The sequence below is a fragment of the Gymnodraco acuticeps genome, unplaced genomic scaffold (genome assembly GCF_902827175.1).
Source record: "Gymnodraco acuticeps unplaced genomic scaffold, fGymAcu1.1, whole genome shotgun sequence".
Classification (NCBI taxonomy): Eukaryota; Metazoa; Chordata; class Actinopteri; order Perciformes; family Bathydraconidae; genus Gymnodraco; species Gymnodraco acuticeps.
This window is the reverse complement of record NW_022990042.1, coordinates 5988790-6005819: the sequence shown is the minus strand read 5'-3', so window position 1 is coordinate 6005819 and position 17030 is coordinate 5988790. Positions and strand designations below refer to the sequence as shown.

The 17030-nt window shown below is 38.7% G+C and overlaps 1 protein-coding gene across 1 annotated transcript in view; it reads right to left on the bottom strand.

Moving 5' to 3' along the window:
• LOC117545584 (MAGUK p55 subfamily member 7-like) overlaps nt 1-16052 on the bottom strand; it is a 29133-nt gene extending 13081 nt beyond the window's left edge. The window contains exons 1-12 of the mRNA XM_034215423.1: nt 15934-16052; nt 15214-15248; nt 14840-14958; nt 14015-14092; nt 10929-11009; nt 6459-6593; nt 4171-4252; nt 3962-4047; nt 3035-3109; nt 2177-2373; nt 968-1026; nt 257-301 (exon numbers count right to left, since the gene is read on the bottom strand). Of these exons, the coding sequence (XP_034071314.1) occupies nt 257-301; nt 968-1026; nt 2177-2373; nt 3035-3109; nt 3962-4047; nt 4171-4252; nt 6459-6593; nt 10929-11009; nt 14015-14092; nt 14840-14958; nt 15214-15244 (988 nt within the window). The 5' untranslated portion in view covers nt 15245-15248; nt 15934-16052. The remainder of the gene's footprint in view (nt 1-256; nt 302-967; nt 1027-2176; nt 2374-3034; nt 3110-3961; nt 4048-4170; nt 4253-6458; nt 6594-10928; nt 11010-14014; nt 14093-14839; nt 14959-15213; nt 15249-15933) is intronic.
• Between the last annotated feature and the right edge of the window lie 978 nt (nt 16053-17030).

Below are 17030 nucleotides of genomic sequence, written 5' to 3'. Positions count from 1 at the left end.
GCACACCCCCATATGAGCATCCAACATATGCACACACGCAATCCATGAGATCAAGACAAATGGGATAAATGGGACAGCTAAAACCCTAAATCCCCAAACCCACAAAATTACATCATCATATAAACTGGTTTGTAATTTAAATATAAGCCTGGTCTCCTTTTGTTGCTGTTTTTTCTCAATTTATTTTATTGCTTCAAGTCCAATTGCCCTGAATCACATTAGTTCATTTTCACTTGGAACAAGTCAAACATCTCACCAATGTGGATCCCTGTTATAGCTCCGTAGTCTACGTCATCCATGACTGGAAAAACAGGAAGAGAGAAGAGGAAAGAGAGAGAAAACCATGAACACAAACCACAAGACATGACACGTGCGTCCTTCTGAAATTTATCTTTTAAAGCATTAACATATGTTCTGACCAATATGTCCTAATATTTTTGCTTTGGTAATTCTAATAATAGTTTCATTTAGAAATGATATCTACAATTTCGAAAATATTAATAACTACCTCGCTCTTACAAATTGGTTGTTAGCGAAAAACTAGCACAACGCAGAGGGCCAGATAAACCAGTTTGGAGGAAACAAATAACAGAATCCTTTCCACGCCATACTTCCAAGAAGCATTACATGATATTATTTTTGGATAATCCACCTCTTTAAATCTTTAAAAACCCAAAATATACACGTGTATTACATCAAGTTAATTGTTCTCGAGATAAGTTTTCAAAAGCAAATTCGAACAGACAGTACCTTCCGCCACATCTGTGGAGCATGTGGAGAAAACAAAAGCAGTGAGTACAACGGGAGGGCAGCAGAGTTCAGCCGTGACCTTGACTGGATCTTCAGACATGACCTGTCACCTCTTAGCTTAGCGCCAAAGCAGCTTTAATATGTTTATTAGAAAGTGTTAAAAGTTTTTATTATTTTCAGGTGTGGTTGATTTTATTGACAAATGTCGACTCATCACCTGGTGGTTTGACTGGTCGGGGCTTGAACAGCGCTTTAGGTCGCTGTAGTGCAACTCTCCTGTACAAAGACGAAGGAAACAAGGGTGTATCAAAACAGAATTTAAAGGTGGGGTAGGTAATTTTGGAGAAACCAGCTCGAGTGCGCTAGAATTTGAAAATACACATCCGGAACAAATCTGCCACTTCCTTACAGAGCCCCTCCTCCAACACACAAGAACGCGCACATGACCAATGAGGGCACGAGATAAGTTTGTGCACAGATGGAAGGCTGACAGGCAGGTAGGCCATCCAGTTACTTTAGCCGGGCCGGCTCAGATGATTGGTCGTGCTTTTTACAGATGACATTTTTTAATGGATTTGTTGTCAAAGGAAGCACTTAAGATATTCATTGCTATCGGGATGTTAAGAGCATTCCATGGAATATAACAAAAAGTGTATCTCGAGCCGGTTTCTCAAACTTACCTACCCCACCTTTAAGATAGATGTTAGATGACAGTGGTTTAAGAGGGTAAATGTGTTTCTATAGACTAAAAATACTGCGGACCACAGGTCAGGTGCAAACACGTTACAACGGCCAAACACATTTCCATTCGAAGAGAAGCGCTGCAGTTTCAAAAACAATGCAAATCAATAACAGGAATGTGCCAAAACAAATGAAGAAACATCTTAACCAATTTGACAACACATGCACAGCATTTACTAAAAGTGCTGCATTAGCGAAACGCTGCAAATAATAAACGCTGCAAGAAGCTCAAAAGACAGCAGGAACAAGGGGACACTAAAAAGTGATGCACACACCTGGTAACGGAGCACACGTGTTGACGTTTTGGGATTATAAAGTTGGCCAGCAATCACTGTCACTGGAAATTTACCTAAAATGTAAGTTTGATTGGCTTATTTTAACAATGTGAGTTCAAATCTGCTGTAAGCTAGCTAGCTAACTTAGCTAACCTAGTCATTTCAAGTATACTGACAAAACACTTGAAGCAGCCAACTGTTCCAACAGAGACAGTTGGCCAACTTTATACTCCCTGAACGTAATCGCTCAGGTCCCAGCTGTCTGCATCCATTTATAGTGTCACCTGGTTTCTGTTGTGTTTTGAGATTCTTGCAGCGTTTTATTATCTGCAGTGTTTCGTTTATCGTGTGTGTTTGGCCGTTGTAGTTTGCACCTGTCAGCCATAGTATACAAAAGATCAAATTATGACCTCTCATGGAGCTGCTGCGAGGGGATGAGTCCTGCCCGATCGTTGCTGTCCCCAAGGTGACGGGCCTGCCACCAGGTGTCATCCTCCATGCTGACAATCTGGAGGACGTCGCCCTTTCTAAAGGCTACTGCTGCTTCTTTGCACGGAACGGTGGGATCCTCATTGGGATCATAGTCGAAAAGAGCCTGCATAAACAGCTGAAAAAATATTATTTTCTTTTAAACAAAACAGGTTGCCGCGTAATCGATATATTCATTCTTATCTTTTCCTACTGCAACCCTATGAACTTCTGTATCCTAGCAATCGGCACAACAACTATGTCTGGTGCTTTGTAACATAAGTTGGTGTCATTTTTGAAATATTACCATGATCATAGAAAATAATTTATCTTAATCCAGAGCAAATGCTCCCTGCTCTAACAGGTTCCAGGTTGGATATCATGTATTTGGTAGTAGTGGCCTAGAACTATTCCAACACATAAAAGGATATGCAATTTTTTCCGCATACGGTGTGTAGATTTATCCTTAATGATAAATGAAGTTGATGTGGCTCTCCATATGTGATGTGTGGAAAATCATAAATCAAGTGCTTAGATTATAAAAAGCAGGAAATTGTAATAAAATTAGTAATGGTCTTATACTTGACTGTCTGATCTGAATTGAGTTCTTGACAGTGCGCTGCTGTCGTGACAGCACCATGGCAAAAACACTAAATATACCCAAACACACAAGATACCACTGATTTAATCTCTTTTTACTGAAACCAGCTGGGGCTGCTTTCCTCATGCAGCCAGATTGCATGTTAAACTAATGTAAAAAACACACTGCATGGTGATATGTGTTTGAATATGTATTGTACCTTTTTATTTGATGACATTTCTTCCCTTGTGGAGGCAGGAATGATTGTGAATCTAACTTCACCTTGAGATCGAGCCTGCACAAGAAGAAGAGATGGTTATACATTTTAAGAGATTCTTATTTGCTTTGGGCCAAGTTAGATTAGAAGACGAATACAAATCGCTAAAAAGCTTAAAACCCAGAAGCTAATTAGCTTAGCCTAGCACAATGTAAAGACTGGAAGTAGGTTGAGCCAAATGCAGAACTATGGAACACACAATAAAGAACATGGCCATACAACAATCTAGGCCTACATCTAGCACTTTGGTCTGGAGGTTTAAAGTGCTCTATAAATAAAGCTGTATTCACTTTAAACCTGTAAAGTGCTCTATAATACAATACAGTGTATTGTACATACTATAAGTAAGTTCGCCAAACGTGGATTCATCCGCAGCAGGAAGTAGTCCTGAACAAAATGTACTCTTTACTCCTGTTTGAGTAACATTTGCTAACGTTTGGTGCTGTTTTAGGAAATTACTGACATCCTTTAGGAAACATTATATATTTGGACACTGATTTAAAGGTGGGGTATGTAATTTATTTCAGAAACCCTTTTTGTTATATTCCATGGAATGCTCTTAACATCCCGATAGCAATGAATATATTAAATGCTTTGACAATAAATACAAACTTATCTCGTGCCCTCATTGGTCATGTGCGCGTTCGTGTGTGTTGGAGGAGGGGCTCTGTAAGGAAGTCTGAAGGAAAGGGCAGATTTTTTTCAGCTGCGTAGTTTCAAATATTAGCTCACTCGAGCTGGTTTGTCCAAAATTACATACCCCACCTTTAAGGTTCTATCATAAGATAAGGTTGAGAGCAAAAAGAGAGAAGGAAACAGAAACACTTAACAAAGAAATGTATAAAACCAAGGCACAAAGGTGAGACTAACCAGAAGAGAAAGGATTTCCTTTGGCTTCCTGTGTTCCAGTGAGACTCCATTCACCTCTTTCAGCTCATCTCCTTCATGGATCAGGCCTTCCAAGTGTTGGAAATACAAATGGAAATTACCACATGCTCCTCTCGTACATGTTATTTGACCACAACCACTTGTGAGAGTATATTGGTGAAACTGTAGTAAAAAATAGTTATTTAGCTTACCGCTTTTATCAGCTGCACCTCCTCTCATGATCCTCGCCACAACAATCGTCCCTGTGGATTTATCCATTTTAATTGTTGCACCCTTGAGGATGGGGATTAGCGAATGAAAGGATGATTGATGGACAAACAGAAGAGCACAGGCAAAGAGGTCAATCAATGGACGGTGAAAATAACATGTTGGTTTTATTACAGTCCAGACAAGCTTCTCATTTGGAGTCGCTTCATTCGAATGAAGGTTATTTGTTTCAAGATGGGACTATTAAGCTGACTGCCTTCATGTTACACACAGAGCACTGGAAAACGGTTTTTCAACAGATGTTATTTATGTGGAGTGAATCACAATGGAAAGAGCATCTTATAGCTGAGTACAATCAGCTCATGCTCGGGTGTAACCCTGTTGTCTGGAAAACTGGAACATGCTGGATCGATCAAAGAGGCCGTGTCATAAAAAGGTCAATCCTCTTTCCAATCTAGTTTTGGGATCAATACAAAAGTATGTTCTCTATTATTGGTCCGGAAAGAACATTCCACTGTCAAAGCTCAAACATACACACTGCAAGAAATGTTCATCATTAAGTCAATTATTGTCATATATTTACACTTAAGATAAGCCTTTTTATCTCGATATGTTTTTGGTTCTGTTTGCCTTCAAAAACGTATCAAAGACTTATTCTAAGGAAACTTCTCAGGCCACAGGCTAAGACACACATGTTTTCGATGTGGATTCAGGATTATTTTGTTAAAGGAATTTTACCTTTGAATCTTGAAACATTTCTGTGTAATTGTAATGAGCAACAGGATCCACTTTAGTGAGGGAGAAAATAAGGCACATGTAAGCCCAAGTTGTCCGTCCCTATGTGAGTTTATGGAGATCTCGATCCAAAAAAAAGCTGAAATGTATTTTATCAATAAAATAATAAAGTTAGAGGATTTTGCGGACTTGGCGAAAGTATGCACACATTGTACTCAATTTATTTAATCCAGGAAATGTCCAGAAATAATTGACAATGGCTTGGAAAAAAGTGGTACCGACAGATCATTCCGGTATTATCAAGACAAATTTGCTATGATTAAAGATCATAAAAACTACTTGTTTTACAACAGAAACATAAAACAAATGATCCCAATCAATTTTAAAACAGCCTTAAAGGACTCATTTAAATGACATAATTTATCAGTGGATAAACATATATACATGCTTCACTATGCACCCAAACAATACAGAAACTACGTTGTGCGTTACAGCAGAAATATGGCAAAAAAGATGTGGAAGAATTGACTGCAAATTCATGGCAGCTGCAGGAATCTACTCATGTGTTTCCTGTTGTTCCAAGGGCTGTATTCCTGCTACACCTTGGCATAGGCTGCAGGGCTTTAGCAGTCACGCAGTTTGACAACACCACATCAATTCAGTCAACAGAGAAAAAACTTCAGCTGTCCCCTGGACATGTTTATTTATTTGCCCTGCCTGTGTGTGTCAGATATTGCAGCTGGACAAATGAGATATGTCCAAGCGCAGTTGCCCTGTCACATGGTTGTCTTAACTTAAATGCTTACATTTGTGTTCAATTTGTGAACATTACAAGCCAAGGCTAGGTAGACCAAAAAAGGCTGACAGGCTCTTAAGCTCTACTGAAAAAGAAAAAGAAAAGCCACATAAAAGTATTGCTATCTGCTTTCTTGCAGATTATATATTATATATTCTTATAAATATGCAGCTAAAGCCTGCAGAAGGATTGTCTTAGTTGTACATAGAGGTTGGGAAACAGGGGGGAAAACAGCCCTAGCCTTAAAACAGCTCCAACATGTAATCTTGCATGTACTCTAATTGCCAGCAAGGTGCCACCATAGGTTGCAAAAAGTGGTCCAGTTGTATAGAAGTCTATGAGAAAATATATCTACTTCTCATTTGATTATTTACCTCGGTAAATTAATTAGGTGTATTCAAGTCTTCTTCAATACAACGTGATATTTTGTAAATCATCGTTCCATTTAGAGTGAAAAAAGAAAATAAAGGATTGAAGTCGCTACCACCCAGAGGTATGAGTGCTGTCACCTCTTTCATCTTTTACTTTAACCCTTTCACAGTGTGTTTTAAGTTCATGAAAGTTTGTAACCTTACCATGTTGCCTGAAATATAGCATATATACAGTATATACTATTGCATGCATAAGAGGCAAACTGTGTCAAACTTCTCATTACCTCATAAAGAAAGCCCATAAAATGATACTATTTGTTCGAGCCAAATACGAACTTGACCTCTGAAATATGAAGACATGTTTACTGACCAGGGGGTCTTTGGTTTTGACCAGACTGACAATTTTGACAGAATCCTCATCGTCTTCCAGTACAGTGTCAGGTATTGGTGGCAGAGTGGGCTCAAAGGTTCTCTGAGCTACAGCGTCATGGACACACAGGAGACTCTGAGGACAGAACGTTAAAACAGTGAAGGATCAGCATTCAGGTAGATCACATCGGATTTAAGGTAATGTGAGTAGATGGGGACACTGGGTCTAATATCCTGTAATGCATCTCACTTTGTATGGATAAATGGCACTGGCTAAGGCAAAAGCACGGAAAACCACACAACTTTAACCAGTTCAGGTTTAACCAACCTTCTGAAAACGTGCATTCTCGCTAGCCAGCAGGGGGTGACTTCACTTGTTTCAAAAGAAAATCTTATTGTCTAGAAGTCTATGAGAAAATAACCCTGTTTCTAACTTGATGTATTCTATTGCTTAACAATTCTCTCTATTGTCTTCTTTAATACAGCATGATTGTGAAGCTGACAATTGAGCGTCCCGACCAAGCAAGGAGGCAGAGGCAGAACGTCCAAAAATATAACCCGGTGTGGGCATTTATTAAACTCGATTAGACACAGGTGGGGGGGAGGAGACAACACAGGGCACCAGGTGCACACAATCAACAGCAACAGACATGGGGGAAGGGGAACACTTTTAACATAAAACCAGCAAACAGAGACAGACAGACTAAAACACATACAGATGCACACACTACATACACTTTGCCACCAAGAAAGCACACAATCCGTAACGGAGGCCAAGATCTATGGCCCCAGAGATCACCTCCGTTACAATGATGTTCATTTTGTAAATGGTCTCATTCAGAATAAATAGATGATAGCAGCGCTTGCTTTGGGGTAAGCCAATTTGAGATTGACAAGTGACTACTATGATGTTGTTCGTCTTTAGTGCTCCACATGGTTTTATCTAAGAACTTTTACCCTTTCAGTGTGTTTACAGTTCAGGAAAGATAATTGTAACATTTTGGCCTCCAAAAAACGTCTTGTTCTTGGCGTTCAGTTGTGCTTAGCTTCACCTTCTCGAATGACTTTTGGTTCCATAGAAATAGGATAGTGATGGCCATCAACCAAAATGGCAATGGCCAAAGTGCCAAGCTCAAGCATACCGTAATCAGTAAACCAGGGGTGTCCAAACTTTTTTCACTAAGGGCCTCATACAGAAAAACATTTCACTAGAGGTGAGGTATATTGCCTCATAAGTTAAGTTAGAAGTTAGCAAAATCAATCAAATAAATGAAATGATGCTTGCTATTTGAATATATAGAGCATACATCACAGCTCCCCATAGGGTTTCCATTATTTTGTGACAAAAAGGGTTGGCAGCTCATTCCTTAGAATAGGAGCCTCAGATTGCTTATAATAAGGGGGGAAAGGAAGGGTATATTTCAAGGTTGTTATGGAAATAGGTTATTGGGCTTTTTTATCAACTAAGATTTGTTTAACATTTTTCTGAACTTTAATTGACTAATATTTTTGGAAAATTGGGCTTATTAACACATGAATACTACTGTGTAATAAATGTTTAAATATATGTTATATAAGTTCATTATAAGACAATTACAAGTACAAGTGCGACATATTCCATTATACTTTTAGAATTTACTGCAGGCCAATAAAAAATGCGCCACGGGCACTCGGGCCGTAGTTTGGACTCCCCTGCCATAAACCAATGAATGGCGTCACGGTAACTATACTTCCACTTCTTATACTGTATACATTTTCTGCTATGAACAACAATTTTGGGCTAACTTGTTAGGCTTCAGATGGTATAATATAATTGTAAGGTTAAAAATGGATAAGCACTACACAAAAATGTCAACAATCCACATTGACTAATAAAAGGTGACTGCGGCTGTGCAAAAATTCCAATAGGTTTGGCTGGCCTGCCTGCACCCACTACAGCAACGTAATCCAAATACAGCAAACTCTTGGTTGCAAGCCTTCAATTTTGTCTGTGCCAACATGCCACAATTGATTTCGTCTGGAATGTACTGCCAGCATTTGGGCCACCTAAAAACAACCCCCCACACTGCTAACAGTCATACTGGCTACGCTCAAACAACACACGTCTTAGGAAAATAAATCCTTTGAAGGGACAATGAATTGATATTTAACAGTCTATCAATGCCCAGTTTTGACAATTTGAGTTCATTCTTTTTTAACTTTGGCCTTGCATAAACTCAAAGTTTGTTTGCCGAAAAACACTACTCTGGATAAATGGTTATCTCTCCCGTGAGCCTAAAGGTAGAATTTCAAAAACAGGGTATTCATTGTGATGATAAAGAATAAGAAGAAGGGGGAAATATGTGCTCATCAAATTGATTTTAACAACCAGCCAATACATATGTCAGTTAGTCTACATATCCATGTTGTCCATCAACAATTGTCCGGCTCAGAAGCTGCCAGCGCGTGAGCAATGTGTTTCTGGCCACTTTCAGAGACAGGTTTTCAAAAAACAAACATCCATTCACAGAAAATTATACCCTGAGTTTCTCATACTGTAAGTATGTGTGAGCTTCAGCTTTGGGGCCAAGAACAAACTGGTCATTAGGACTGTTTAAACAAACCTGTTAGTTCTCGGCTGGCCTTGGCTCCTCATTAAGAAAAGCAATGATTTCTATAGTGTGTGTGTGTGTGTGTGTGTGTGTGTGTGTGTGTGTGTGTGTGTGTGTGTGTGTGTGTGTGTGTGTGTGTGTGTGTGTGTGGCCTAGCATTACTATACTTGTGGGGACCTAAATCTGTTTACATAGTCACGTGTGGGGACTCGCCTCCCTTATGGGGACAAATTGGAGGTCCCCATGGGGGCAATCATTAATTTTAGGGTGAAGACTTGGTTAGGTTTAGGATTAGGGTTAGGGTAAGGGTAAGGTTAAGGGTTAGGGTTAGGCATGTGTTGGTTATGGTTAAGGTTAGGATAAGTCTCCAGGAAATGTATGTATGTCAATGTAATGTCCCCTGAAGTGATGTATACATGGTGTGTGTGTGTGTGTGTGTGTGTGTGTGTGTGTGTGTGTGTGTGTGTGTGTGTGTGTGTGTGTGTGTGTGTGGGTGTGTGTGTGTGTGTGTGTGTGTGTGTGTGTGTGTGTGTGGTGTGTGTGTGGGTGTGTGTGTGTGGGTGGGTGTGTGTGTGAGTGTCTGAAATATGACTGTCAGCAGATCTGACATAAGGAAACATGCATTGGAGTTGTCTGGGCCTCTATGAGTGAAAACTAATAAACACAACTAGGGAGTTATTTAGCTTCATTTACAGTGTGGTTAATAGTTGTCAACACCTCTCAGTTGGTAAAATAATTAGGGGAAATACATACAAATAGAATTTACAGTTGGATTAATTTGTCATAATATGTGGTGTCGCCTGAACAGCATCAGAGTAGCTCAAATGAAGCATTCCTACTTTGAAATTAGCTTCTTAGATTGCAGTTTGTGTGTGAGCTAGATTAAGAAAAAATGACTGGACATGTAACAACACCAGAGTAGGTTCCTTATAATGAAGTGTTGGGGCTCTGAAGTAGAAAAAACTACTTATATTGGTGGATTTTGTTCCTGCTTCATAAATGTTCCGTGTGAATGGAAGCTAAAGGATATGCTTCAGCAACAGAATACTGCACAGTTAAGGGTCATGTTTACGTGGAAAATACTATTTTATACTTTCTAGTCAAGAGTTAGATGAGAAGAGCAATACAAATCTCTAGCTAGCAACAGGTTTTTCAGGCACTTAACCTGTCTTCAAGTCTGTAAGCTAACCATTCCCTTTCTGTAGTGATATTTATGTTTGAAATATTATTATTGGCAGGGTTTCTGCAAAACAATCTAGATACTCAAACAAAATATGGAACGTTACTTCAATTATAACACTATTTCCCAAAATGTTGTAAATTCAAAAAGAGAGAGAAAGGAAGAGAAAGAAAATAGAAAAAGGGAATAAACCCAATGAACCACTTATTCATCCGCCATCCCAGCACTACATGACATTTTGGAATGTGTTCAATGAATGTGTTGTTCAAGAGAGAAAAAATGAATGGTCATTTAAAGAAGACGCTTCTGGTTATCAAGATACTCCCAAGACTCTCGAGGTTTGATGAATCAGTGCTATGATCCCTTTATTGCTGTTATTAGCCTGTAAGAGACAAAGTGCTGTTGAGAAGAGGTCACCATTGGAATTGTCACAACATTTGAGAAGATTGCTAAATATGTCTAAATATGTCTGTCTTTTGGAGTATAAAGCCGTAGGTTAAAGGGTAAAACAAACATCTCTGATACCTCTTGGCAAGAAAGCAAAGAAGCATATTTTCCAAAATGTTATGTTATTTTTAATGTTTTTTTTGGGTAGAAATGATGCGATACTGGTAAAAAGACTTGACTGGGGGAGTTTAAGGTTGACACACATTAGAAGCTACAGGAACTCATCATCATCATAGAAGGAGATACTCTTCACCTTAAAGTCGGGTTGGGAAAAGAGGCCAACCAGTTCTTTGATTTCATCTGTCCAGCCTTGGTTTATCAGCTCTTCCGCCAACTGGAAGTAAGACAGTATATCATTTCGAAATTAGAGGTATAAAATCATATCATGAGTGAGGTTTGCTCCAGTCTACACAGTACTAGCCAAGAGAGACAAAAAGGTTTTTTTGAAACTTGTATCTGATTCAGACTGTAGTGACACACTTTCATGTGGTCCGTTCACGTCACTGGGACTTTTTTGCTTTTCTTCTTGATGTCAATTATTTGTCTGTGTTCTTGTTCTGGTTTCATGTCTTTTAGGCACTGTTGGAAAAAACGCTCCCAAATGTTCAAGGCTACACGGCATCTGCGGCAATGGCTAAAACAGAACAGCCTTGACCGTCAGTTTTGACTGGAAAGGCGGTGAGGGACTCGCCCGTCCTGTCGAGTGTATTACTGTTATGACTTCTAATACTTCAAGATGTCCAGGCACACTCCAGAGACACAATGCATGAAGGTCATTAGTTTCCACTGTGAGCGAACAGAAGCCTTTCTGAGGGGAAACAGAGCCGTGGTTTGGCCCGTCCAGTTTTCATTTAAGCCAGGCGGAGAGTGGCTGTCTAACAGAATCTGAAGCTAAGGGAGTGAAGAGAGGAGTATCAGGGCTAGGATATGGGGGTAAAGAGACAATAATATGGCGAGAATAACAGTCAGCAAGTTAGCTTAGCATCGCTAAGGGGCCCTTGACAAAACATAATGGGACATTTCGATTGGATTTTGGAGAAACAAATTCATACATTTTCTTCAGCTGGATAATATTTACACCCATTCCATGATGTTTTAGGCGTTAATGCGATTACGATAAGTAAATAGCTAACGTTAACATTTTGCTCAGCATGAAGTTAGGCTCAGGGCCTTTAGGTGAAAACGGCAAGTAACGTTTTGTTCATGTGGTGACTTAGCCTGCTAGCTTGCGCGTCTTTCTCAAGCTTTTATCTGATTGGTTGCGCGTCAAAAGGTAAGTCAAAGTTTTCATAATTTAAACTTTAAGCACAGCGCTAGAGGATAGCTTTGAGCAGTGCGCTACACTGAGTTGCACTTTCCCCTAATATGGCAGCACCGCTCTCTTCATAGGAACACAACAGCAATGTCAGTGGAGCGCTGTTTACCACTTGTGATGTGAATGCAGCTTTAAAGTTAACAACTACATCACATTCGCATGGCTGTGAGTCACCACCGCTAAGCTAAAAGCAGACTTGTGTTGCATGATGACATGTATCTGTCTCGTTAAGTCACTCATTACCACCGCCGTTAATATGATGCATATTTACACACCTATTTTATGTTGTAGAACAATACGTGACAATCTCTTAAGCTTGTGTTAACCACAGACCTTTTTTCAGGTATCTAACCGAAAGCATGTTCAAAAAACTGTCGGCTTCGAACGGCGTGAACCAGAAGTGCTAAAATGCGAACTAATTTACGGGTTTAGGACTCATTCCTGCACTCCTCTATAGTAGAGATAATTGTTTGATTTGGGGATGAATATAAGAAAAGGTGGAGAGCAAGAACAAAGTGTTATCTAGGGTGACCAGACGTCCCCGTTTTCCGGGGACAGTCCCCGTTTGTATTGGCCTGTCCCCGGTTGAAACTGTCCCCGGAAATGTCCCCGTTTTTTAATATACGTTAAAAACACATAGCAAAGTGAAATAAAACGTTTCATGTCAGGAAACACTGGGTAAACAGACTGCGGTCAAGCCAGCCCCCACTTCGAAAAACACAGTCAAGCTAGCCCGCACGTTGTATTGCTATGCATTACGGTAGAGGCCTGTAAAAACTGCCTTCAAAATAAAAGCGTTTACTCGGTCAATAACAAATATACCTAAAAAACACACCAAACATATTCATATATACTGGAGCTTAAATTAAGAAATATGTACTATATAATGTGATCAATAATAATGTAAAACAAACTACGTATAACTACCACATTATAACTGAGTGAATGTCAAATGTAAGTATACAGTTATGAAGATATATCTGACATTTCCACTGGGTGACTAATTTCAATTGATGTTGACACCATCTCACAACACTCCTAAAATAACATTACTTTCTGAAGCAAAATTTAAAATGTATGCTGTTTAAAATCTCAAATTAGATCTATTGTCCATCTATGTTTTTATTATTATTTAATAGAAAGCGTCCATATTCAAAGTGTCACTCGAAGTCAATCAAATACTTATTTCACTTCAGGGTGATAGCAGGACACCCCATCTAATCACTCAGAGAGAATCTGGACAATCTGATGTACAGTTTCAAAATAAAAGACCTGAAGTCTCATATATGAGCTATCGTCCTTCTGTTTGTATCCAACAGTTCAAATGTTCGAATTACATTGAACCAGAATTGTCCCCCTTTTTTCTTTAACAGTGAAGAAAATTGGATATGTTAATGATATATTGACCGCAAAACTCAAAATGTCCCCAGTTTTAATTTTGAAAATCTGGTCACCTTAATCTAGAATGTCCTTGTTTAACACTTTGACCAGGAACAAGAGGGGGAATGAGGAAATGAAGATGTAAAATGACCAAAGTGGTTCAAGGAAGGTAGTTGGGTGAGATGGAAATATAGCAGTGATTGGTTGGTAACAGGAACAAAAAGGACTGGTATTTGAAAGATGATTCACATCTATTTCATGGGAATCGAGACTGGTGGTGCCGCAGTGGGAGCACTCTCTGTCACTTCATTTTAAATCTGAAGTCAACTGTATTCATCCAACCTGCAACATTAGACTGCAGACAAAATGGTTTTAGCAGCCTTTTGTTCTGCACCGTCCTCACTGACCTTACTCCTGGCTTGAAGACATAACACAACACTTCAAGTGACGAAATCAGAGGTGACAGAGAGAGTTTTGAGATAACATTTCATAATTTGGTGCAGAAGGATTGTCGATCCACTCGTGCTTCTGTGCGACAGATAATATGTCTCGATGTGGAGGAAACGATTTGAACAATGTCTTCCCTGTTCCCTCTGCTGTCAAACTGTCATCCTCTGCAAACATTTTTGGAGAGAGTCACTTACTTCTGAAGCCAGACTCGCTGCGTGCTCTTGGACGGGGATGGGGCTCCGCTTCTCAAAACGTTTCAGACGCTCGTGGATCTGCCAAGTCAGGAAGGTATCACAATGAAGGTTTTCTCTACAGTAAAAAAGGCACTTTATGTATTTCTTAATACTGCTACAACTACTATTATATCTACTTTTACATCTTAAATGATTTATTTATAGAAATAAAATATAATTTATTGAAAGCTTGTAAATGAGGAGTTTTTTTAATTTAATTTATTTCTGCAAGTTAGCTTAGGTTCAATAAAGTGTATCTTAACTTGTAGTAAGACATTACAGATAAGATTACATTTTGTATTATTCATCTGGATCTGGAACTCGAAAGTAATTAAAGTTTATAAATAAAGGCAGTGCAGTAAAAATGCTTCAATTGTGGTAATATATATACTTACTTTAGGTAAAGTACAATAAGTAAGTAACATCACATTGTACTCAAGTACAGTACTTTAGTAGATGTAAATGTTACTGTCAACCACTGCATATGGATAATACTTTTGTTATTTGACCTACTAAGTAAGAAGTGGAAAAAACTCAAGCACGAATCATTAAAGGGGCCCTATTAGGCTCATTTTCAGCATCATATTTGTATTTTGTGCCTCTACTGTGACATTTCTACAAGCTTTGATGTAAATAGAGGTCTTTATTATCTCATACTGCTTGACCTTTGGGATTTTATCCTTTGCAGACCATTTAGAATGCACAAAAACCTGTATAGTACACTACAGGAAAGGGAAAATCCGGAAAGCATAATAAGGCCAATTTAAAGCACAAATGTGTTTCCACCTTAAAGAGCAGGTGGAGCTTCTTCTCCATCAGCATGCTGTGGAGGAACCTGTAGTCCTCCTCTCTGTCCGTATGAGACTCTGTTCCAGACATCACTGAAGATAGCAGCCTGCACACGCCTGCAGGAGTAGCAGAACACGTACACCAATGAGCACAGCTCTTGCACCTGGTATTAATTTACTGATCCTATTTTAATGCTATGAGGTGAGGTCAAAAAACCCAAAGACGGAGGTGATATCTTACAAGTTATAAGAACAACTATAAAATATTACTTTATTGTACAGCTTTGCAAGTATTCTAAGGATAGGATAAGGGAGGTGACAAATGACATATCGCCTCAAATAACCTGATAACCTGCTACACTTTGGACCCACCTCTGTTTTCTGTTCGGTTCAGCATTCTCATCACTCTGGAAAAAAAAGAAAGAAAAAGTAATATTATAATATTCTCCAGATTTCTTTTGTTTTTATTATTGGTAAAAGAAAGTGTGGCAGAAAAATAAAAAATAAATGTTTATTTTTTCCACAATATGCTTCTTCTGAGATATTACTGCCCCCTAATGCTGGAATTACATATTTCAACATCTGTTCTATTGCACTTTTTCACTGTCCATACACCAATGTCAATACATGAGTAAACATTAAATTGTTCATCAATTATATTTGTAATACCCTGTATATTTGCATTATATTGAGACTAACCTAAAATTGCATCAAACGAAATATGAAAACATAACTCAAACCATATATGTATATATATAACGCTTAAAATAATGTAATGGTTGGTTGAATTGAAGATTTGTTCCATCTAATTTCCCTTGTTATACTTAAACTGTAAATAAATATTGTCATGTATCCTTCAATAAGCACAGCTAGAGAAACAGAATATTAAATGCAAGCTGATATTTATTTTAGTTTTATTATCTTGTCTCAATAGCAGTAATTTAATAATAAAAAAAAAATATTGTGAGTAAATAATGAATTGTTTTTGACAAATAATTGAGTTTACAGATTAGGAGTGTAATGTTTACGACCAATCCAACACATTTTAAATTAAGTAAAGCAGCTCCCACACAAAATGTAAGATGCACTCACCAGAGACGCTCCATTCCATCAGGCCCAGTTCAGACAGGCCTTATCCCTTAATACCCAAAGAGTAGCAGCTGCATTTGAACATCTACTTGTAGAGACGGGTTGTAATGCGATCAACTGGCTGGATTTTAAAAGGAGACTGTCCTTTATTGTGTCAATAGGTGTCAGGTCTGACCTAAATCAAGCCGACAGATAATCAATACAGCAATCAAAGAGAATGGGGCGTAAAGTATGCACTTTTATGCACTAGTTCACTTTCCAGATTTAAGATTACATTTATTTTTTAGGTCAGCATTTGCATCCTTTTAGTTCGTTTTTGCTATTTTATTTCAAATGGTTCTCTTTGGTAATGAATTATATAAATATTTGGGTTTTTAAAGGAATAATAATTGTGTGTGCATCAACCTTAGCAATCACAGGAAGGGAGATTTTGGGTCATGCATGTCAAAATATCCAAATATTCACCCTATTTTGGGGGGCTTTCATTATAATTATTTTCATTGGGGTCTTTAGGACACTTTATTCAAAGCACTACTTACCATGTTCAGTGTGTATTTCAAGACCTTCGACCTCTCTGTGGGGAAGCTAACAGAGAGTTTATAAAAAATACATGTGTTGTGTATGGGATACATGCAGAAATAAAGGTGTAGCTCATCTGTGCACTGACCAGAGATTCATTCAGTATATGATGTAGCCTACTGCCTCATTATCCACACCACACCAACTGAGTACAAGGAGGAGAACACAGTATTAGACATACAGTGTATGGTAGTCAAGTGTTCATGTATATCCAAGAGGATGGAGACAACAGAGCAGACTAGCACAGACCGTGGGTGTGTCCCAGAAAATGTCCAGCAAACGAGACGTGAACTCGTAGGAGGAGTCCACAGCAACAACTAGCTCCGTTTATAGCTGCGTCACGTTAGCCAGAGACAGCTAGGCTAATACCGGAAATGGAGTTACTTACTTCAAAACAAGAGCGTAAACTTTAAATGGTCAAAGCAAGAAATCCTTAAGAAAGAACATGTTAAATGTTTGGTTAGCGAGGTCGATTTTCTTTGACAAGAATGATAACAGGGTTTCGTTTTCAATGTATCAAC